The 23,345-nt window shown below is 36.5% G+C and overlaps 1 protein-coding gene across 1 annotated transcript in view; it reads left to right on the top strand.

The window, feature by feature from the left end:
* Positions 1 to 7,662, top strand: part of NALF1 (NALCN channel auxiliary factor 1) — a 465,536-nt gene extending 457,874 nt beyond the window's left edge. The window contains exon 3 of the mRNA XM_033052999.2: positions 6,906 to 7,662. Within this exon, the coding sequence (XP_032908890.1) occupies positions 6,906 to 7,201 (296 nt within the window). The 3' untranslated portion in view covers positions 7,202 to 7,662. The remainder of the gene's footprint in view (positions 1 to 6,905) is intronic.
* The last annotated feature ends 15,683 nt before the right edge of the window (positions 7,663 to 23,345 follow it).

Below are 23,345 nucleotides of genomic sequence, written 5' to 3'. Positions count from 1 at the left end.
CTCCTATAATAATGACCCAGACAATTTACTTATTGATATCCCTAAACTTTCTATGGTGACCCAGTACTTAGATATGTATAACTCTTTGTCCTAGTTTGGAGGACAGGTGTCTGCTAAGAAAGGTAGGAGTCTCTCTTTGAAATGGAGAATGTAAACCCCCTCCCTCCAAATTATTATAATTTTGAAATCAAGCGGCTCTCAGGCAAAGATGGGAATTAGGAATAACAATTCTTTTCTAGAGAAATTAAAACAGAAATACAGTACTACAAAGAAACAAAACTCCAAACCCTGACAAGTCAGAGTACAACCTGACACCCCGTCAGGCAGGGTGTTGGTAGCAGTCCCATTAAATGGTGGCTGCATCCTCCTGCAGTGACAGATGTGACTCAGTTGAAGCAGTGCTCCTGCAGAATGTGCAGTTTCCTTCTAAAGGTCCAGTGGTGATGTGGAGAAATCCGGTTTTCCTCTGGAGTCCAGTGGAGAAAGGGGTTCCCTTAGTGTCCCAAAACCTCTGTTTTTATTTTGGTAAGAAATGTTGGGCTCTTCCCCCTGGCTGGAGCAACTTCCAATGGGATGAAGTAATTTTATCAGTCCCACAGTGGGACTCAATGGGCCATTAGCAGAAAATGACTCGCTGGAGGAAGGATGGGTTGTGAAAAGATAAAGAACAATGCCCTGCCTGGTTTCAATGGATGGCCCATTAGCAGAACATCTCCCGCGGAGATAAGGATCACTGCCCCCACCCTCAACAGGTGGCGATAGAATAGATACCTTTTATTACACTCTGTATTGTAATCCAAGATACTCTTTCCTATTATGTCACAATAGCACATCCTTTTAATCAAAGATTATGCATGTAGAAGCAAAAGGAGAGGGACTGGGAAAAGACAAATGCTTTCTAGAAGCAAGTTTTCCTGTATCTCAAAACAGGAGAGGTAAAAATTTTCATTGTGTAGTTTTGAGAGTCATCTATTTAGTAATTTTTCTGCCTTGCAGCAGCTCAGTTTTAGAGGAGTAACTGATTTGCACCAGCAGCAGGAAATTTGCGCTATGCATAATATAGGGAAGAAATCCATATATCATGAAGAAACACTATGAATTCTTCTTGGATGTGGGAACATACACATAAGAAAATGTTCATGAGTCAACTCTCTTAAATAATAACCAACATATAGCGATAAAAAGAATCTTAAAACACAGCAACACAGATCTCCAACCCCGATCTCCGCCAGCAACTGGAATTGAGTAATGAAAGCAAGCCTTTTCAAAAGAGCTGAAGACTAGTATTCACCAGTTTAAGAATAATCTGTTTGAATAAAGAGTAATTTATTCATCTTCAATACTCTTACATATAATTTTGTTTCTTTTTTTTTTTTATAATATGAAAGGTATAAAATACATGTCTAATCATCATGATGTGTCACAGGCACAGCAATTTAGAAATTGAGAAAACCATCTGGATAAGATCAAAAAGTTCTGGCTTCCAGATCAGTTGTAAGCAAGCAGTGAAATCTAGTCATATAATATCTAATGTGTTCTCTTGACTTCCGTAGTTGGAAAATGTTAATACCGAAATCTCAGAAATAATTCCTCAGAAACAGAAATGCCATGCAGAGTGCTGGCATTCACTGATAAAATGATGTCAATGCTGGATGGATCACTCTTGGCAGACATTGTTTACTTTGGGTTTCACAATAAAATGGAGTATTCAAAACTTCTGGTATACTAAATCCACTTATCTTGTTTCCAAATCTTTTTTTCAAGCACAAGAAACTTTATATACCTCTCAAAAATAATCAGAAATCTATGTGAAAAATGAACAGTTCTACAGAAAGGAAAAGAGGAGCAAACGTAACATATCATAAGATCTGTTTTGTTTCTGTGGCTTCCCAAATACTTATCCAGCAATGACAACACATATATCAACCAGACCAGTTTCTCATAATGCAGAATACTGTGGCTTCATAACTCTTTCTGTACAAATAAACCAAGAAGCCAAGTCAGACCACCTGCTGCAGATTCAAATCCAGCCACAAGCGTCACACATCCTGACAGTGCTGAGGAGAGTCATAGGAATGCAACCACTGCTTTTATAGGCTGTTTTCTGCAACTACCCAGGCAGAAACCACAGCAGTCTCTGAGTTAGGTGGTGATCTAGCTGATCAGCAGGCCATGCATGCATCGACAGTCTTTGTGATTTCAGTTTTTGTGTGAGAACTTGCTTGGGCTTTTCTGCTTTTTCCCCAAGGTACATTCCACAAAGTGAATATGATATTCATGCTGTCACTCCTTTTTCTTTTAATCTGATTCAACTGAGCAGGACATACAGAATTTATCCATTCAAGTCTCCATTAACAATCTCAGTAGAACCAGTAGCCCTAATACTTGCATCGGCATTAGTAACACACAGTCCCCACATATTTAACTTCTGTGCTGATCATCAAAATTTTATCTTCACGTGGGAAAAAACTTATCTGGTTACCAAAAAAGAGAAAGCTTTTACATGACCTTTGTGAGTGATAGCATATCTGCCTGGAGAATGGTTTGAAATCAAATAGTCTCCTGGCAAATTCTAGATCTTTGATTACAGCAGAGGTCCAAGTACTTCCATATGGACTAAGATTTCTGCTGGTGAAATATAGCTGAGTGCTGGGAAGAGTTGGGAAATGAAGACAGAGAATTGAGAATTTTAAGTAAAAAGTGAAAAGCAAAGTACATTACAAGCCAGTTACAACTGGCTGGTCAGCCTCAGAAATACATTTACTAAACGTCCAAGTAATATAAAATAATGATGTCTACAAACTGAACTGTAAAGCCTAAGAGGAAGGGGGAAGCCTTGGTGGTTTGATAGGTACAGATATCGCTTTTATTACTTATATACATGTATTTAATATTTAAACAAAACAAAAGTCAAACAAAAGGGTGAGAAGAAAATGCACAGGCAGTGGAAGCAAGGACAGGTAACCTTGGAAAAGCATAGAGATGAAATCAGGTTATGTAGAGATGGGGCAAGGAAGGTCAAGAGGAGGCTGGAACTGAACTTGTCAAGACATGCAAAGAATTAAAAAGGGCTTCTACACATATATTAACAAGGAAAGGAAGGCCGAAGAAGGCTCTATAAACAATGGTGCAAAACTGATAAGGATGGGTGAGGAGGAGGCTGAGATAGTTAAAAACACTTTTGCCTCAGTCTTGAATGGCAACCTCTCTTCCTCTGTCTTTTAACTGGATGGACAGCAGAATGTGGACTGGAGCAAAAGTCCCTCCCACTGTAAGGAAAGGTTCGTAACTGCCTGAGGAGCATGAATGTGCATAAGTCTGTGAGACCCAAGGAGTTATATCCCCAGAGACCCAAGGGATTTGGTCGATGTAGTTGCCAAGCCATACTCCATGATATTTGAAAAGTCATGACAATCAGGTCAAGTCCCAGGTGACTGGAAAAAGGACAACATTAAACACATCTTTATAAAGGGTAGTAGTTGATAGGTCAAGGAAGATGCTAAGAAATGCAAACTGTCAGGCTCACCTCTGTGGCGGGGAAGATCCCATAACAGATCCTCTAGAAGCTATGCTAAGGCACATGCAGACAGGGAGATGGTTTGAGACAGTCAGCAAGGGCCAGTCCTGCCTGACCAACCAAGCGGTGTTCTACCATGAAGTGTTGTTTCATATCTCTGTCAATGAAGAGATCGAGTTCACCCTTAGTAAATTTTCAGGTGATCCCAAGAGTGGTTGACACATCTGAAGGATGGGATGCTATTCAGAGGGACCTAGGCAAGCTCAAGAAGTGGGCCTATGGGAATCTCATGAGGTTTAACAAGACCAAATAAAAGTTGCTTGGGTCAAGGCAACCCTGATATAAAAACTGGCTGGGGCATGAACAGATCAAAAGCAGCCCTGCCCAGAAGGACTTGGGGGTGCTGGTGGATGAGAGGCTGTACATGATCCAGCAGAGTGCTCTCAGCACAGACAGTGCAGCCACTATGTCCTGGGATGCATCAAAAGCAGCAAGGCCACGAGGTCAAAGGAGGCAGCACCAAACCTCTACTTTGCTCTGGTAAGACCTCACCTGGGACACTGCATCCAGCTCCAGGACCTCAGCACAGGAAGGACATCAACCTGTTGGAATAAGTCCAGAGAAGGGACACCAAGACGATCAAAGGAATGGAGCACTTTTCCTATGAGGAAAGACTAAGAGAACTGTGATTTTTTCACCCTGGAAAAGAAAAGGCTTTGGCTGCACTAATTGTGGCCTTCCAGCACTTGAAGGGAGCCTGCAAGAAAGATGGAGAAAGACTTTTTTAAAATAGTGAGTGGTGATAGGACAAGGTGGAATGGTTTCAAACTGGAAAAGTAGGTTTAGATTAGATATTAGGGAGGAATTTTAGGAAGAAATTTTACTTTGAGGGTGGTGTGGAACTGGAACAAGTTGCCCAGAGAAGCTGTGGACTCCGCATTCGTAGAAATGTTCAAGGTCAAGTTGGATGGAGCTTTGAGCAGCCTGGTCAAGTGAAAGGTATCCCTGCACACAGCAGGGAGTTTGAAACTAGATAATTTTAAGGTGCCATCCAACCCAAACCATTCTGTGGTTTTGATGAATATTTTGATAAAAGGATAAACCAGTTTTTCCTCCTCGATTTTCCAAGGAAATGTAGCCAGTTTACCTGGATTTCTAGTTAAGTCACACATTTGTAAACGTCTGACTTAATAGATGGACTAATTATATCCAAGGAGCAAAAACTTATATATATGGCAACAAACAAGTATGTGGTGAAGAATATCGGTTGTGTTCAGTACAAAAGATCTTACTGAACTTATCTAAATCTTCTACATCATCATATGAATAGTGGCTCTGAGGTTAACTGTTTATTTAATATGAAACTGCAAATTCAAAACCTAAATTCAATTGCTGAATTGAAATAAAGAGGAAATGTAATTTTACATTAAGATACAAGTTCAATTCCTCTTTGAATGTGGACTTGTCATCAATTTATTTATAATTCAGTAAGTGCATATGGATTATTTAAATATATTTTGATTGCCAACTTATATACATAGCTTTGATTTCAAAAGAAGTCTGGGTTTTCCAGTAACAAGAAAGGCAGAAAACATAGCTTGAAAAGTAAACAAGCCTCAGTGGGATCAAAGCATTAACCGTTCTCTGTGTCTCTTCAATTACTACTAATCGTTTGAGCTGCTGCAGTTCACAGAACAAATCATAATTCCCTGCTTTGGGAGGCATTGCCTGTGTGTTACAGTGTTTAAAAACAGACTTGAGCACATAAACACCAAAAGATGAGTCTCAGAAAATAAGGCTGTTTTATTATATCTTCAATGAACAATTGTTCAGAAGTTCCAAAAAGCAATAGAATTTCTAAAAGAAAAATATGATCCTTTCAGCTATGTTCTAGAGTGAGAATAAATAATTTTCAACCTTTGTAATTAAGTTTTTGACTGCAGACGTGAAAAAAATTGTTAGGTTTAGCATAGGACAAACTCTGAATTTACAGAACATGAAACAAGTTGCTTTCATTTTTGCATCTTTAAAAATTTGATTAAGTCCAAAAACAAATGCAACTTTATTTGGACTCAGATATAGCCTAGCAGACAATTGTGTCAGCTATGTAAAAATGTGTCAGTCTAGGCATTTTAACATTCTTAGCACACCTAACATATTTTTTGTTTAGTTGCAGATCAGTATTGTGGAAGTAGGAACTGAAGTGTTCAGATTTATCATATTTTAAGATGTACTGCTTTTCTTTACAGGTTATTCACAAAGTGCAAGAAATCTGGTGGCTGGACCTAAGAATGTTACACCTAAAATGCTTTTTGGAAGTAATATTGCTGTTGTGGAAAAAATGTAATCCTTGTTTCAAGAAATAAAGCTGCTTTCAAAAACACTATCCTAATATTTCAGCATAGATAGATTTTTTTCCCCTAGAAAAACCTAGTTCTACCACAGAGATTTACTGCAGATTTTAATCTAAAATAAGTTTAAATGGAGAAAAAATGTTTGTCCACTATGTTAGGCATTCTTGCATTTGAACACTAGTTAACTAGACAAATCAGCTTATTTTAATTTATCAGAGGAAAAGGTATGTGAGAAGCAAACACAACACTGTGGTTATGTTAATCTCCTACGCAGTAATACAGACAACACTGACAATTTCCAAAAAGATGGAGTTCCTCTTAGTATTCAAAACTTTGTAATCAGATCGTTTGAACTCAGTAAAGTTCAAAGGCAAAAATGACCTAGCTGTACGTATAATCTGAAACATCAGGAGATTCAATCATTGTGTGGCAAGGACAGATTTTCTCCTTTGGGATATGTTGAAGGCAATATCCAGCTGGTAGAACTCAGATGAAGTAGGATAAAAAAAGTGGATTCTAAACAACTCTGTTTGGAAGAGTTCCTGTGATGCAGTTTCATTTGCATAGGTTTGAAAATCAAAACAGCCAATATCATCAGTACTTCATTCTTTGTTATTTAATGTCTGTCTTTATGTTCTCGCATACTACTGAAAGAAGAATTTCAAGGTCCAAAGTTTGTGGAAACATCCTGGTTGATTAGTTCTTACTTCATCATTGGTTGTTAATTCCCAAAGAGGAAGAATTCAACATCCTTACATTCAAATATCTATAATTGCTTTTTAATGTTGCTTCTTTACACAATCATGCTCAGGGTCATACTTCTGCTGAATGATCTTCTGATGCTGCTTCCTGTTAGATGATGCATATTCCTTTAACATCTCTGATTTTACAGAATAGCAGGACTTCTGAGAGCCTCAGTCTCACCCAAAGATATGGATTCAACAGCTTAGACTAAATGTTGACTGTTCCTTCAAACTACACTTCTGCCAATCCTTGTGCCTGTTATTTACTTTTCTTTTGTTTTTACTCTACAGGGCTCTATGAAAACTATCCAACCAATGCAGAACCAGAATGCTGTGATGTCAGATGGGGACTATTATCAGATCATCAACCCAAAGGGACTACAAAAACAAGTGGCTCTACAATGTGTCACAGGACATCGCTCACAGTTTCATCAGCATCAAGACTGTGTAACAGCAGACTTAAACTGTGTGTTCTTGTATTAATTCTCTTACATACAGTACTTACAGTCTCAGCAGCACAGAACTCAACAGGACTGGGCTTTGGAAGTATAACAACTTTGGAAGATAATTCAACCAATGAGGAATAAAAGAAAGGATTCATCTTACATGATAGAAACACAACAGGCCCAAATTACTACAGTCAAAAATAGCAAGGACTGAGTGCTTTACCCTCAGATCTCTTCTTGAATGACCTTTTGGGTAAAATGAAAAGAATGGGCCACTACCCAAACAACAAGGACACACAAACACAGCTTTTTATTGACTAAAAGGCTGTTTGGTGACTTAACTTTCTCACACCATTTTATACACTGTGTTTTAATGTTTGGAGTTTCTTTTTTTTTGTTTGTTTTTTGCACTTGTTAATACAGGATTTTATTTTTGGGACAGTTTCTCAAAGCTAAATTAAGTCTTTTCTCTGTCGATATATTTCTAGTCATTGTGTGTGTTCATCTGATAGTTCTGTCTTTTATGTCCTGTCAGTTTCTATTAGAGGAATGACTGCTATGATTTCATGACATAGCAAAAAAAAAAAAAAAAAAAAAGAAAAAAAAAGTAAAAAAAGAAAAAAAAAAGAAAAAAGAAAAAAAAACACAGAAAAAAGCCCACAAACCAAACAAAAAAAAAAAGACCACAAAAAACCCCAACAAAAACCCACAAATAGAACAAAAAAAAAACAAAATTTAACCAAAAGAGAGAAAATAATATGTAAAATGAAAGATAAAAATAAGCAACCACAAGAAGAACCCCAAACAAACCTTACTGTCCTCTTATCCATGGGAACCATGCATCTCCTTTCCCTCTCCCATCTACCGTCACAGACAACATACATTTGCTTCTGTCTGTGTAATCACAATGAATGGGTACACAATTCCAGTGTGCCTCTGCCACTGTTGCACAAAACAGTTGACTGAGCAAACCCAAAAGGACCATGAAGGGGGTTCCTTTTAGCTGAACAAACAAGTGCTCTCCTTACAAGGTGGGATCGGACAGTTAAAAAAGTATAAAAAAATATATAACAAACTGTTGCTCCAATACCCGTTTTGAAGAAGTCCAGTCCTTTCTCACTGGTCAGTTGAACAGGAGCAGCCTTTTCTAGATATGTTAAGTAAAACCAGTTATGCTCAGCAAGTTGAATAGTTGGGAAGCCTTCATATTGGAGGTGAAGGATTGACATTCATTGTGAATCATGTTTTGAGTTCTTCTGCTGTCACATAACCAGCAGCTTTCCATAACAAATGGGAGCCAAGAACTTCCAAAATTCAACTCTTTTTGTCGCAACAAAATTACACTGGAAGTCTTTTAACATCTACAATACAAATTATCTCCTTGGTTTGATTCCATTGTTTTTCTATTACCTACACGTTGTTGAAAGTAACTCTAGTTTATTAAGGATGCACAAGAATGTGTTAGCACAGATAAAGAAACTATTTTTTTTTAAATATATAGGACAACTGTTTTCATAAATGTGCAATAAAAACAGTAAATATATACTAGGATATGAGTAGTCAAGAGAAAAGATTGTAATATGCTGGTTTTTCATTGTTTGGGGTGGTTTTGAATTTGTTTATTTTTATTTTTGTGGGAACATTTCACCTGCTGAGTGTATGAGAATTTGCTTTTTAAAAAGGCTTTTTAGAGTTTACAGTAGAATCAATGGAAGGAAAAGTTAATAAGGGCTGTTTTTAAAAACTTTACATTCCTTCCTATTCTCTAACTACACTTGGGAAGTGCACTTTAGAGATGTTTGCTGTGTAGCTGGGAAATGAAGGAAAACTATAGAAAATGTTCTCTTAGGAAATAAAATATAGTTACCTACTTTCTAGCTATGAAATACCCCTTGATAAATATTAATGTTGTAAGAACATTTAATCACTGGTGCGTAATGCGTTTTTGTATACAATTTACGGTCTGTTAAATTCTGGAGAAAAACAAAAAGAAGATAACCATGCTGCTTAAGCGGTTCAAGATGCACTTGTTAAGCTGCGAAGCTCCAATGTTTTGCAGGAGTATTTGTTTTGATAGTGTTTTGCTACAACCTGGACTGAGGAGCCTAAAACGATCTGTGCAAATACAACAACAACAAAAAGCACCAGCTAATGCAAAATTCTTCAGCACTGGTTTGTTTCTATAATTCCTCCCTTCCCTTCCTTGCACATGCTATATTTTGTTCAATAAAACATGGTGCTTTTTAATTTATTTTCTTTTCTGTTAGAGGCACATGTACTAATTACAGTGAATTGATGCAAAATTGGGGAAAAATGTAGAAATGCAAAAGAAAAAGCCTTAACTAATGGTAGAATGTAGACTTTTGAAGGACAGAAATGTTACTGAAAAGTGATGGAGCAATAACTGGGCAGTGCTCTGGTACTGTACAACAGCTGATAAGTCACACTACTGAGAAAGCTCTTACTAGGTGAGCTCTTGTTCAACTGACCTCTTAATTCTACTGAGTGTACATGGTCAGTAAACAGTTTGTTATAACCTTTATCTACCTCTGCTGTGCAAAGGCCATCCGACATCCATTTCTGTAATGTACCTCATGTTTTTTTGTTCACACCATTACTCACTGTCATCTATTTTTACACTGTACCAATACAGTACCTAGTCTGGTTCATCTCGATTGAATTGGCACCTGAAGAAGCGTTTTTATTATTTCTCTTTTGCTTCATGGTGAATTAATGTAGAAATCTATCTTTAAGGTATTTTATTTCTTCTTTTCTGCTCTTCTTCATTCTTCATCCCTTATTTTTCTATAAAAATGTTTTCAAGTGGTGTCAGTGAAAAATGAGTCCTCCACTGCTTGGCTACACTCAATCATGTGTCATACAATATGAGAGAGACAGGAGGAAAAACAGTGACAACAACATCACATACATAATGTAGCCTAATTAAACTTGGGGAAAATGAAGCAGAAAACAATTACAGACTTTCAATTACAAGTACAAGATGTAATAAATTCATCCCCCTCTCCCTACCTGGAGTTAGTGCCTGCAGTTCAACAGTCTGTGAATTTTCTCTGTCATCTTTTTGAGGTCTATTTCTTTAATTTCTGAAACAAAGAGTCATAGTGCAGTTGAATACTGCTGGGTATCTGTTGCCATTTTCACTCTAGCAGTGTGATAAGCAGCTTCTCTTGGTGGTACCTGGGACATCAGGAGTAGACAAAGACTTTTCTATGAAGTTAAGCAACATGTAATCATGTATGATGCAAAATTCCATCCCATCCATTCTTCATTCGTAGTACTTTTCCTGGCACAAACTTAAGCATGCTTGATATTGTGCACATATTACTTTTTTTCAGAATAAATTTGCATCTTGCCACTGCTATAACTGCCATCTTGTTCCATTTCTCCTTGTACTGTATGCCTAATACATACATGATAAAGAGCTGGCTTAACAAAGAAGTAGTACTAAAATCTTTCTGCAAATGACTGATGAGAAGAAAAAGAAAACAATATTTATTTTATGATCAAATGGAAGAAATTAATTTCCCATGTCTTTAATCGTCTTATTTTCTGCAATAGGAAAAACTGCAGAATTTGTGCAATATGTTAATACTGCTAAGCCAAATGTCATATAACATAACCAGAACTATATGTTATTCCTTATTGCATTTGCATTCAGTAATACAGTATATTGATGCTTTTCTTTAATTAAAGAGACAGTATCTTTTTTTCTTTTTTTTCTTTTTTTTTTTGATATAGCAGGTGAAGGCTGTCCTTCTGCACACCATAATTTAAAGACAAAAAAACCAACAAAATGTTAGAATGAAGTTTTAGTTTTATAAATTATGAAACCAAGCCATCAACTGCCAAAGAATCTGTGGAACAATACTTACAAACCAAACAAAGATATTTCTTCTTGAGAGTTAAAAAACAATTTTATTCTGCATTATTAAAGAAGAAAGGATAAAAGAATGAGAGCTGTATTTCAAACAGCAGAGATAGCAGGTGTCATCTGGTACACATTGTGACTCTCAGCTTATATAGTTATACTCTTCTATTAAACAGTGAGGGACAAAGCATTGTCTTCTGCTCTCTCTGTATTTGTTATGATAATGAATGTCCTTTTGGCAAGCTTTGCTTTTCTTCACAGAAGATATCTGCCTATCAAGAGAGCTGAAGATAGTACATGCACATGAATTTTGCAGTGAGATCTGTCTTGAGTGACTATCCAAAGCACAAGCAAACCTCATTTGCAGAGTAGACCTAGTTTTTAGGGAATTTCAAGACACATGTGAAGAGTCACCTAAGCAGGGGGTCTGTGAAGGTGCCTGGTCCTTACTGCAGCTTTCACAGCATGTCCCATCAAAACCACAGCCCTATGATAAGCCCTGCTCAGGCAGGCTTCAAGCTGGGCTTAGTCATGCTGACTTCAGTGAGCCTTGATACAGGTAAAGGCATGCACCTACAAAAAAGTCATGGTAGCACATATGTCTCAATTTGCTATCCCATAATATTTACTCAGGAACTGCTTATAAGCGTAGTGCATAAACAAAAGATCACTGGATTCAGCCCTAGCCTTGACAAGAGATTGGCAAAAGCCTATTAATGGTGAATGGTTCTATTTTATTATTATTCTCTACTCACATTAGTTTGGTGAAGGAGTGGTTTCAAAATTTAACTACAAGCCCAGAGGACAAACTACCAGAAATTTTGCCATTGTGGAGAAGAAATTAAATAGCCTTTGTTAGGTAAAAAGAGACTTTGTCATATTTCAGCAGCTGTTGGCAGTCTTTTAGAAAATCTTGGGAAAATAATATGTCCAGTTCTGAGTATGATTATTCTCCTTAAAGATAGATGTTTTGATGAGAAATAGGACTGGAGCACAAACCATCTCAACTGAGGGATATAATTTGCCAATATTTCCTACAACAATAGTGAGAAATTACACTACTGAACATACTCCAATACTTTATAAAAAGCTTGAGGTCTCCCTGGAGAGCAAAGAAGGGAGAGAGAAGGGCAAAGAAGGGAGAGAGAACTTCTGTCATTCTGGGGGGGAAAGAAAAAAAAAAGGCTTGGCCAAATTGGAAAATCTGTCTGAGAGACAGCTAATTCTTCAAAATATAACAGAGATTTTAAAAAATAAACATATGTAGGTGTAGATCTAGGTAGAAATAGACCTATTTCAAAAAACAGAGACAAAAAATATATATTCTTTCTACAATTATTACAAATGCAGCATACTGTAGAATAAAATACCAAAGGATAAGACCTATAAAAAAATAGAGCAAATTTGCTGTATTTATATTCCTTACTATGGAGTGTGAATTTCCAGATAGAATTTCAGCTGTAGAAATAGATTTTATAATAAAAAGGTAAATAATTTGGGCAAAAGGGACATGTTTGGTTATTCTTTCCACCACACAGTCTCCTATGAGTCTAGTTATTTTTCTGAACTCCTTGAAATCGTTGACTTATGCAGGAAGATGCCAGCAGAGACCTCATCCCAGCTGTTCCAGTGGGTGTCGGTGGCACAGGAGGTCTCTGTCATGGGTCCTAAGGGATAGTGCATTCAAAGTGCTGACTCTACTTCAGCACTTCAGTCCAAACCCTAGGCTCTCCGTCTCTCCCAACACTGTGCTCATCTCTTGGACACACATTAAATGACTCAGTTTCCTCTTCAGAGGGCATGTCCTTGGCCTGCTTACACCTTCAGCCTCAGTGACGGGGTCCTTACACAGGAGGAAGCCTTACTGTGCTTTAAATGCAATATGTGCACTGAGCACCCCAAACAGCTGAAATAAGATAAACATAATAAGCATGCTTTGGAACCAGCCCTTTGAGTTAACCAGCTGCATACATCTCTAGATCCTTTTGCTATTTTCACACTGAGAACTATCTCAGCAGAAGGTGTTTATCAACCAGTCTTTGTCAAATATCTTTGCAACAGTTAAGATATTACTTCTCCCAGTTGCCCCCCTTGTATGATTTTGCCAGGATTTCTTGTCCCTGGTAGGACAAGATAAAAGAAGATATGATGGAAAATGAAGGACACCTGGATGATGAAGACTAGAATGCCAGCTGGGACAACTGTAACACAGACATACAAACCTTTCCTTGGAGTCTTTAGCAGTGAGGGAAATTGAAGATAGAAGGGTGCTTTCTGTCAAAAGAGTAAATCAGGGAGCAGAGGGATATATTTTCATAGATCACTACAAGATGTATTTGAATGTATTTTTAGTCAGGACAAACACTGAGCATTGCAGCACCAAAATTTTATGTGTCTTATAAGTGATGAATACACACCTTTGAATTAAGGTGGACGAAGCATAATACACAGTCAGAGCTGGTGATACAAACCAAGAATCTACTGAGGAAGGTACTACCTAAGCCAGTATTCAACATAGAATGGGATAGCCCTATTTTACTGGATTTTGTTTGAAAGGACTGGATTTTATTTGTAATGGGCTAAACTGGCATCAGTGTTTTTTAACAATATGGAATGTCCTATGATTCTTAGCATTGAAAAGAGGGCTATGTGGTCCTGTCAAAAACAAAAAAAAAAAGAAAGAAAAAAAAAGGAAAAAAAAAAAAAAGAAAAGAAAATTTTACTCCTGCTCTCTTGGGGTCATCCTCACGGCATCCGGAAGTTCCTATGTCTACCTGGGATTCATATTTCTGGAGGTTTTTTACTAGACAGGCTCCTCCACCAGCTTTTTTTTGCATGAAGTGCAGATGTAGAATGAAGTGGCAACTTGATACCACATGGAATGCAGTGACTGAGTTTTCTGTGGATACAAATCAGTCCTCCTCTAATCAGCAGACCACTCTTATTGAATGAGAAAGAAAAGCTATTTTTGTTTTTTTCCTAGTGTTTCTACAGTGGACAGAAATAAATGAACTAATAATTGGTCTAGTACAAATGTACAAGTTCTGGTTACTACACGGATATAGGAGAGAGATGCTCTTCTCCTCCTCTGAGGAGTGTTGATAGATTATATATTAGGCAGCCAATAATCTGCTAGCATTGTGTGATTTTGACAGCCCTTATTATAATTTCCACAGGGAATTCAAGTGGGCTCAGTTCTAGTTGTTTCATTTAATGATGAAGGGCACCTAGCACTTTACAAGACCAAGTTCCTATGTGGCAGTGGCACTTAACTATTGTGAGCTACTATTCAGTTTTCTAGGAAAACTCTGAAAAAAAGCAGAGCAGCTAAGTTGCAAGATATCAGACCTGTGACAAATAAGAAAAATAATCGCTAGATGTTAGTTTTGTAGAAAATCAGTAAAAACAAGAGCAAAAGAAAAAAATATAAGTCTTTCTGCTTCCCTCCCTCCACCTTTCCCTTTCTCTGACAGTGTCAACAGTCTGAGCTAGGACAAAATTTTGCCTTGGTAGCCCTATGAAAAGTTAATTACATTTGATAAGAGGTAAAATTCTTTTAATTCATGTCTCCTATACATGTAGATTAAGAAACAGAACAAAATAATGAAAAACCACAAAACAATTAATGAAAAAAAAGTAATTATTTCTTCCATCTGCAGAGAATTGTTCTCACATCATTTCCTATTCATCATTAGTCCAAAGGTCCACTGAATTCAACGGCACTCATGCTTTTCAGTTAGATGGAACTAGAATTAATGTCATGGATCAAAATCTGCCAGTTTCAGAGCAACTCCTTTCACTGACTTCAGGGAGGATTTGAAAAGCCCAAGGTCCCTCTGAGCACAGATAACTCACATGGATAAGATCAATAAACATGTGATCAGCTGAAAGATTGAGATGTTCCTAAGGTTTGTCCAAGGGTTTGGTCAAATTAGCTGCAGCTCTATGCAAAAGTCATGTTGAGCCAAAGCTTTGAGCTTTGATTTGATAGACATTTCTTTTTCTGAACTCTAACAAGTTTCATTCAGGGTTTGAATATGCAAAAACTTACACAGGATTATAAATACAAGAAAAAAGATTGAAAAAATTTATAAAATTTTTCAGTCTTACAAGTGAAAATGAAATTTTAAAATTCTGATAATTTTGGGTTTTTTAATTAACCCTTAATGACAATTTATTTATGTAGTTCTTCAGAAGCTGCTTGGTTTCACTCATTTGTTTTTGTTTTGTTCAAAACCAGATTTTTGGCCTTTTGAAGATTCAGATTGAACTATGCAGCTACAAATTATATGTTTCTGTTAAAAGATTTGCAATTAAAATTATTCTACTCTTCTGTTCCTTCCACATTGTATGACAGAAAGCTCATGTTAAAAGTAGATTTATTTAAATGTGTTTAATCTTGCTTATCATTTTTATTTGCTATTTGTTTTTTTTTTTCTTTCTTCAGAGTTAAGGACTGGATTTTATTTGAAGTGGGCTAAACTGGCATCAGTGTTTTTTAACAATATGGAATGTCCTATGATTCTTAGCATTGAAAAGAGGGCTATGTGGTCCTGTCAGGAAAACAAAAAAAAAAAAAGAAAAAACAAAAAAAAGGAAAATAAAAGGTGTAAATTGTAAAAATATATTAAATATTGTATTATTATAGCAGCTTTAGTTAAGCAACTAATACTATCTTTAATTTTTTACAGAGAACTTTGATGAAATAATTTATTACAATGACTCACAGAAAAAACTTGTTTTCAAAATGACAGGAGAAACTGTTGAAGATTGTGAAAAAAATACTAAAAATAATGCTCTACTAAGAATAAATTTAAAGATGCAAACAGTGAGTCTGACTTTTTGGGACAGGGTTTTGTGACTGAAATTAAATCCAAGGTTTTGGGGGGAGTAATAACTTTAAATAATGCTTAAATTTAAACAAATTTCTTTTCAAAAGAAAAAGAAAAGAGATAAAAAGGCCAAAACATTTGTGTTCTGGCTGGGACTGCAGTTGTGTATTTCATAAATTACCATCTACAGAAATATAAAGATTGAGGTAATTTCCTCATATTCAACTGGTTTTCTGGGTTGTGCTGTATAACACAGCAACAGTACTTTACAGTTGCTCAGCTCAGATCTCTCATGAAGGGAAAATTAGAAGAAATGAAAAATAATATCCACGAAAGAAAAGCACTTAATTTTTAGAAGATATGTGTCAAATTTCAATGGTGCAATATCTACAAAAATACACGTTCATTTACTACCTATGGGATATTCAATGAGGGTGTGAATCCATAGTAGTAGTAGATACTTTTCCATCTGGTTGCACAAGGATCAGTACTTCTCAAAAAGGGATTGGCAACCAAACTACAGTTCAAAGAGGTGAGTACAGAGATGTTTACAAGTCAGATTTCAAATGTTTTAGCATTTATTTTGGGTAACAGTAAATGATAACAACCTGTCTGTGGAAATCAAATCTGACTCTCCTGATAACATGAATCAAAATTCAGTGAAGCCAGTCTAAGGTACTGCAGCAAAACAAAGATGAAAACAAAAAGTTGCTTGTAATAATCTAAGCTGCAAATATGGTGAGGAAATAAACCAGAAGTCTCACAGTTTCCTCACAGATGTGTAACCTAAGATTTCTACTCACACCTTCACAGCAAACTGCCTTTTGCCCTACAACCTGTTCACACAGGTACGTACCTACAATGGGTGAATGAAGTCCCCCACAACTGTTCTATTTCAACATACAGAGCACAAACAAGTTTTGTACAAATTTACAAACTCCTTTTGCATGTCATAATATCTGTGCTGAAACCTGATTTTCCATGTGATGACTAGCATCCAATGTTGAGAAGGAGACCAATCTCTCTGATTCAGGAGATTAAAATCTTAGGTCCTGAAATGCCAGTTTTTCATTAGGCTTCCCAGATGGAGATATGAGGACTACACTTTTTTTCAAACCTATGGTCAAGGCTCCTCTACATTTATGTGTGCAACATCATCTGGCATAAAGTGAATGCTGGATAAGTGTGATTCCTATTTTAATAAAACCATTTGGGGCACAGAATGAAATATTTTCTCTGGTTGGCCATTTTCACAATGGGGATGAGAAAAAGGAAACAGAGCATGTCTAAACCAAAGTAAAACTCATTAAGGATTTGGTATATTTAATGTTATTTCAAGAACTTTGTTGTTTGGTTTATTTCCTTTATAACATATGTTCCAACTTTTTTAGTTTATGGTGGGATTGCTCCACTTTTCTTAATAAAACCTCACAAGATTATATAAGTCTATGTTCTATACTGAAAGTCATGGATGATGTTCTTCAAAAGTAAATGTATTTACCAGACCAAACAAGAAAAGATTTTTTCAAGCCTTCACTCCTACACACTTAGCTTATCCAGTCATGTTCCATGCCCAGTTGTTTACTGTGGCCTTCTGTTTAATATGCCTTGAGCATTTCATAGAATCATAGAATTGTAAAATAACTTACATCAGAAAATATATTCAAAGATCACCTAGTTCCAGTGCTTCTGACACAGGCAGGGATAGCTTTCACTAAACCAAGTTGCTCAGAGCTCCATCCAGCCTGGACTTGAATATTTCCACTAGAGGATATCCCTAACTTCCTCAGGCAACCTGTTCCCACATCTTGCCACCCAAATGATAAAGAAAAAGTTTTTCTTGTGTCCAGTCTATACCTACCCTCTTCCAATTTAAAACTATTCCCCTTGTGATGTTGCTTCAGTCTCTATCTTGCTAAGACCCCTTTATTCTTTGAAAGGATCCACAGTCTTCTCCAAGCAGAACAACCCCAACTCTCTCATCTTGACTTTGCAGGAGAGATGTTCCAGCCTCTGACCATTTTCATAGTCCTCCTTTGGTACACTCTAATGGGTACTGGATACCCCAGAGCTGGATGCAGTACTCTGTGTAACATCTCACAAGAACAGAGCAACCTTTGTCCTGCCCATCATGCTTTTTTTGATGCAGCCCAGGAAAGGATTGTCTTTCTAGGTTGCCAGGAGCCCACTGCTGGCTCATGTACAATTTTTCATTCACTGATGTCCCTAAGTATTTTTCTGTTTGGTTGTTCTCAATTTGTGCACCTGACAATCTGTATTGACACTGAGGATTGCCCCAGCCCAGGTGTAGGATCTTGCATTTGGCCTTGTTTAACTGAATAAGGACCACCACTCAAGGCCATAAGGTTCTTCTTGAAATCTCTTCCCTCAAGCATGTTTCACCACTCAACTTGGCATCCGCCACAAGCTTGTTGAGGGTGCACTCAATCCCCCTAAATAGATTACAGAACGCAGAGGGACAGTACATGGCACTGCTTTCCACTTGGACGTTTGGTTAGTGACCATAAGACTTTAGACATGACCATCCAGCTAATTCCTTATCTATTCAACAGTTCATCCATCAAACACATATCTTTCCAATGTGGCATCAAGGATGTTGTGTGGGACCACTTCCAAGGCATTACAGAAATTCAGGTAGATGGGATTTGTAGCTCTTGTTTTGTCCACTGATGCAGCCACTCTGTCACAAAAGACCACTAGATTAATCAGGCATTATTCATATAGGTTAAACCATTTTGGCTCTCTCAAATCCTATGCCTGTCTTCCCCATGCTTTGAAACAATTTCTAAGAGAATCGTTCCATCATTTTACCAGGTGCAAAAGGGAGAATGATTGGTTAGTGGTTCACAAGGTCCTCCTTTTTTACCCTGTTTAAAAATGGGTGATTAACACTCTTAGAAATTTTTAATTTTTCCACAACCAGAATACATCTCTTCTTGTCAAATGTATAGACTACTTCACCTTATTTTTATCTAACAGTGATTTAACAAAGATTATGTGGAATTATATTTTTTCCCAAGGACAATTAAAACAGGGAAAAATGGAAAATTAAGCATTTTACTTATGCTATTCCTCAGATACTTCAGAGAAGCCTTGGCTTCCTCAAAATATTTTGGGAAGCCACCAGGAGAAAAGCTTAAATTAAAGAAATCTTAAATTAAGAAAAACATAAAGGTTGTAGAAATAGCTAAAACGGGAGGTACAGCTGAATGTACCACAAGTATATGTATTCAGAAGCTAGGAGAACACTAGGCATAGGCACACAATCCTGTATGAAATTTAATAACACAGAGTATGTAACAATAAAAACAAATAAATGTGCAAACCTGTGTCTAGTACTCTAATAAGTGAGAATCTAAAAGCAAAGAAAAAAATTAAAAGTTACATCCAATTTTGTTTTTTTTAAATCAGGTTGGTTCAGGAATTTAGGATTTTTTGTCATATAAAAATTATTTGTAGTTTTTAGGGTTATGTTGTTTCTGAGTTGTTTTCGAGGGGTTTTTCCACTATTTTGAAGGCATTCTCTACTTTTACTACTGAAACTAATTTTTCAGGCTATTCTGGAAAATTTCTTCATAAGGTGACCAATCCTTGTGTCCTTGATAATAGGCTACTCTGAGATTATGGTCCCAGTTTTATCAAAAAAAAAAAAAAAAAAAAAAAAGCTCCTATTAACTTTAAAAATGTCATTCGCAAATGAGTGCAAAAGTTTCATATTTGGAAAGAAAGAAAATTAACAACCTGTTATAATAAGAACTGAGTTCATCCAATAGTGAAGAATCTCAATAAACTTTCTTTAAATCATCCAGATTATATGGTATAAGAAATGCAACTTTCTTGTCAATATTAACTTTATTATGCCTACAATTAAACCCAGTGTCAGCTCCAAATCAAATCGATCTTTTATTTCTATCACTCAATATACATTAGGAATACAATGCATTTCTATTTTGTTGAAATAATATATAATTGCACATTTACTTCAAGGTGTCTTATGGTAGTGACAACATTTAAAAAATCAGGTCTTCCACACAGAATTGTAAAAATCAGACATGCAAAAAAATAAAATAAAATAAAATAAAAAGTGTATTAAGAACTGAATCCAAATCCCAAATGTTTTAAAATATCAAAGGATACATAGAAACCATGCCAAAATCAGTTTAGACTCATGTGACCTACAAAACCTGGAGGTTTAGGAAAATGGAAGGAAACTGGGACCATGCCTGGTTTGGTACTGAGTCATCCATATTGCTCAAGGCCTCTAGGTCCTAAATCCAGTTGCACAGTTATTCCCACTCCATTTGATGGAACACCATAAGATCAAAGGGACTGTGACTTATTACTGCCTCCAATAAGTAATTCTCTAAGTTTTAGACCTCACCATACCAGTATGAGGTTCTTGGCTTCATTAATATCATGAATTGCTACACACAGATGTATGCAATATTTTGGCTACCCAAGGGGATGGTTTATGCAGCAGGAGTCCTGCTAAAGTCAAGAAGTACTTCCAGAGCTGGTCTAAGAAGGCCTTCGAGGCTGTGTTAGCTCCATGGGATTTGGGGTGGTTTTTTTCTGTACCATTATTACATGAGGTGTTATGGATGTTGATGCTGTACCTTCCAGTAGAAAAGAATTTGGGGTAAAAAAAGTACCCATAGGAAAGCAGTTATGATTTTTTCATGTTCAGCCAGAGCATTGGGTTCAGCAGTAACACTAATCTGTCCTGCCTTTGAACTTGCACAGTATCTTATTAAAGCAAAGATGGATATGAAACAAATGTTCCATACAGTCTGAAAAATCTCTCTAATGCTTAGTATTTAGAAACTTGAAATTTAATTTCTCTACCAGGTCCTGTGTGCATTTGAATCAAAGACCGAGAGCTAAACAGCCTCTATTCTTAGTTTCTGGAAATCAAAATTCTCATTTAGGTATTGATGATGCCCTGTCTCCTCTATAATTCAGACCTCTTAAGAGTTGTCCCTGAAGTATCAGATTTTAAAACAGAAAAAATAAATTTTTACTCTAAGTAAAATTAATTAATCTGTCCCTTATAGGTACAATAAATGAAATTTAAAAAAATAAATATAATACAAATTGAGGCTTGCACTTCCTAGCTGACACCTATGATCATCTCTGGGTCAGATAAACATGATCTATAGAATATGACAAAAAAGAAAGTTCTTCTTTTAATATAAACATAACCAGATAACTGTTTAAACTAGTCAGAGGAAATGCAAACTTTGCTCATTCTCCATTTGTAAAAATTCCATATTTTTGCAATAATTTACTTCCCAGGATTTAGACACCATATTCAATACTGAAGGGAAAATATATGCAATAATATCAAATGTAATTTCTTTCTTTATGTTAGGTATCCCTTCTCCAAATACCCAAGGATAGAATTGAAATGAAGAAGAGGATATTTAGCAGTATTTCTGACATTGGGGGTGGTAGTGGTGATGAGTTAATTCCTTTCTCTTTCTCATCTTCTTTCCTCTTCCCCTCCTTGTATTATTGCACACTCTAATACTTTTTTTCACTAAAGCAGTTTAAATATATGCATCACATATGTGATGGTGGTTTAATTTCTTTCTGTGGCTGAGATCTGTTTCCTTCCTGCAAGTGCCCTAGTGGGTGCAGTCCCACTGCTCTTTGTCTTCTTTTGCCACCATGTATGACATATTTCCAGTTTCAACTAAAAGAGCACAGAAAACAAGGGCCTGGGAACAAAAATGAAATAATCAAGAGGGCAGATAAATTTGCTCTTTCATATCCTTTTTCTTCTCCAAGTCTCTGCTGTAATACATTTCACCTCATCCATCACATCCAGGGACTTCATGATTCATTACCTCCTTTTTCCAAAAGGCGATCCTCCAGGGATGTGGTTGCTCAGGACACCTGGCCCAGAGAAAAGGAAGGCAGAGTCAGATGTTTCATCCATCTTGAGGCACAGGATTTTCAAATCCCTACATTTTACTTTGCACTCACAATCTTTCTTTAAATTTGAATACTTTTTTTTAAAATTGAAGAAAAAATTGTAGCCAGTTCTATCTATTTTCAAATGGTGTAGTGATCCTAGGTTCGTGAATTTAATTTTCTGTTACTACCATTAGCCTGTTTCTTGAAATAGTTGGGTATTAGCTGGTGACTTTTTCATTACAGTAAGCCTGAATAGTCAATGATACTGAGTTCATCAAAACCTGAAGGGAGATTTGTAAACCAGCATTTTAAAAGTTGATAATTTCTCTTTGCTTGCTCTGATTGGTATTTCCATAGCAGAAATTCCTTTAGAATCAAATCATAAGACAAACAACATATGCAGGAAAATAACTTCGCAGAGTTTTATGTTGGTTTTGATTGTTTATAAACAGTGTTCCTTTTTATAAAAAAGTTTCACTCCAAACAAGGACCAGCTATTAAGAAAAATCCACCCATGCATGATGACAGAAGGCAGTTCAGGGACCTCCTCGTGGATGAGATATTGACTGCTTGAAGCTCAGGTCCTGTCTTCAATGTATTGGTTGCTTTCTCTCCCCTCTAAATATTCTTTAAAACAATGAAATGTGAGGACAAGACTGAATGAAAATTCTGAACCCATTTCTCTTCCTGATTCAGCTGGCTTTTCCTCAGGTTATTACCTGAATCAAGCATCTTCAATGCTTTTTCTTAATAAACTTAGTGCTTCCAAATCCTAATTGATTTTCTTTACTAGCCACCAGGTGGCAATCATAAACTTCCATAAACTTAGCCTGCTCCATCAACTCTTCTGAAGCAGCTACTGCAGACAGAGAATGAGCTGCAAACAGAAATCAGAAACAGGTATCTCCATGGTGACTGTGATACTATGTTTGTCATGGGTGAAACTAGATGAAACCGTGTTCGTGCTTCTGAATTACATGTTTCTCCTCATTAAGTCCTGAGCAGAAAACCTTGGAAAAAAATGTGTTCTGCTGAAAGATGTACTTCCTGTCTCATAGAGCATGTTGATAGCTTATCATCCATGTGGCGTTTCCTGCCTTCTGGACAATGACCATAATGAACATTCCTGAAGAAAATCTATATGGATTTTTAAGTTGCCTTTTCTACCCAAGTAAAATCTAATAATAATTTGGCTTAAGTACTTGTTTTTCTCTCTCTCTTATCAGGGCTTTGAGACATTGCAAAGCTATGGTAGGCAGAGAATCTGCACTTTCCCTCTCTATATGATTAGGCTTTTAAAGGACAAAAAAGCTCTTTAACAGAATCTTGATTTTTAACATCCTTGTCATACTCTGAACACTGAAGAGAGAAAGCTGTAGTCTGCATATGTGTTTTACTTTGAACAACCCTGTTGAGAGAAATATAGCTAGACAACAGCAGATTTTTTTTTTTTTCAAAAGTATTTTAAGACCTTAAACCCCACTAGTTTTTGATTTTCATTTTGTTTTTCCTCCAAGTCACTTGCTCCTAGATCTTTACCTGTATGTCTTTCAGTCTTAGCTCCCATATCTTTGAATTCACTTAAAATTGTCTTCTGCTTAGTTGCATTACAGCATTATATACA

Source organism: Catharus ustulatus, chromosome 2, assembly GCF_009819885.2.
Source record: "Catharus ustulatus isolate bCatUst1 chromosome 2, bCatUst1.pri.v2, whole genome shotgun sequence".
NCBI classification, from domain to species: Eukaryota; Metazoa; Chordata; class Aves; order Passeriformes; family Turdidae; genus Catharus; species Catharus ustulatus.
Note: the sequence above shows the minus strand (reverse complement) of the source record. Positions and strands in the feature narration are given on the sequence as shown.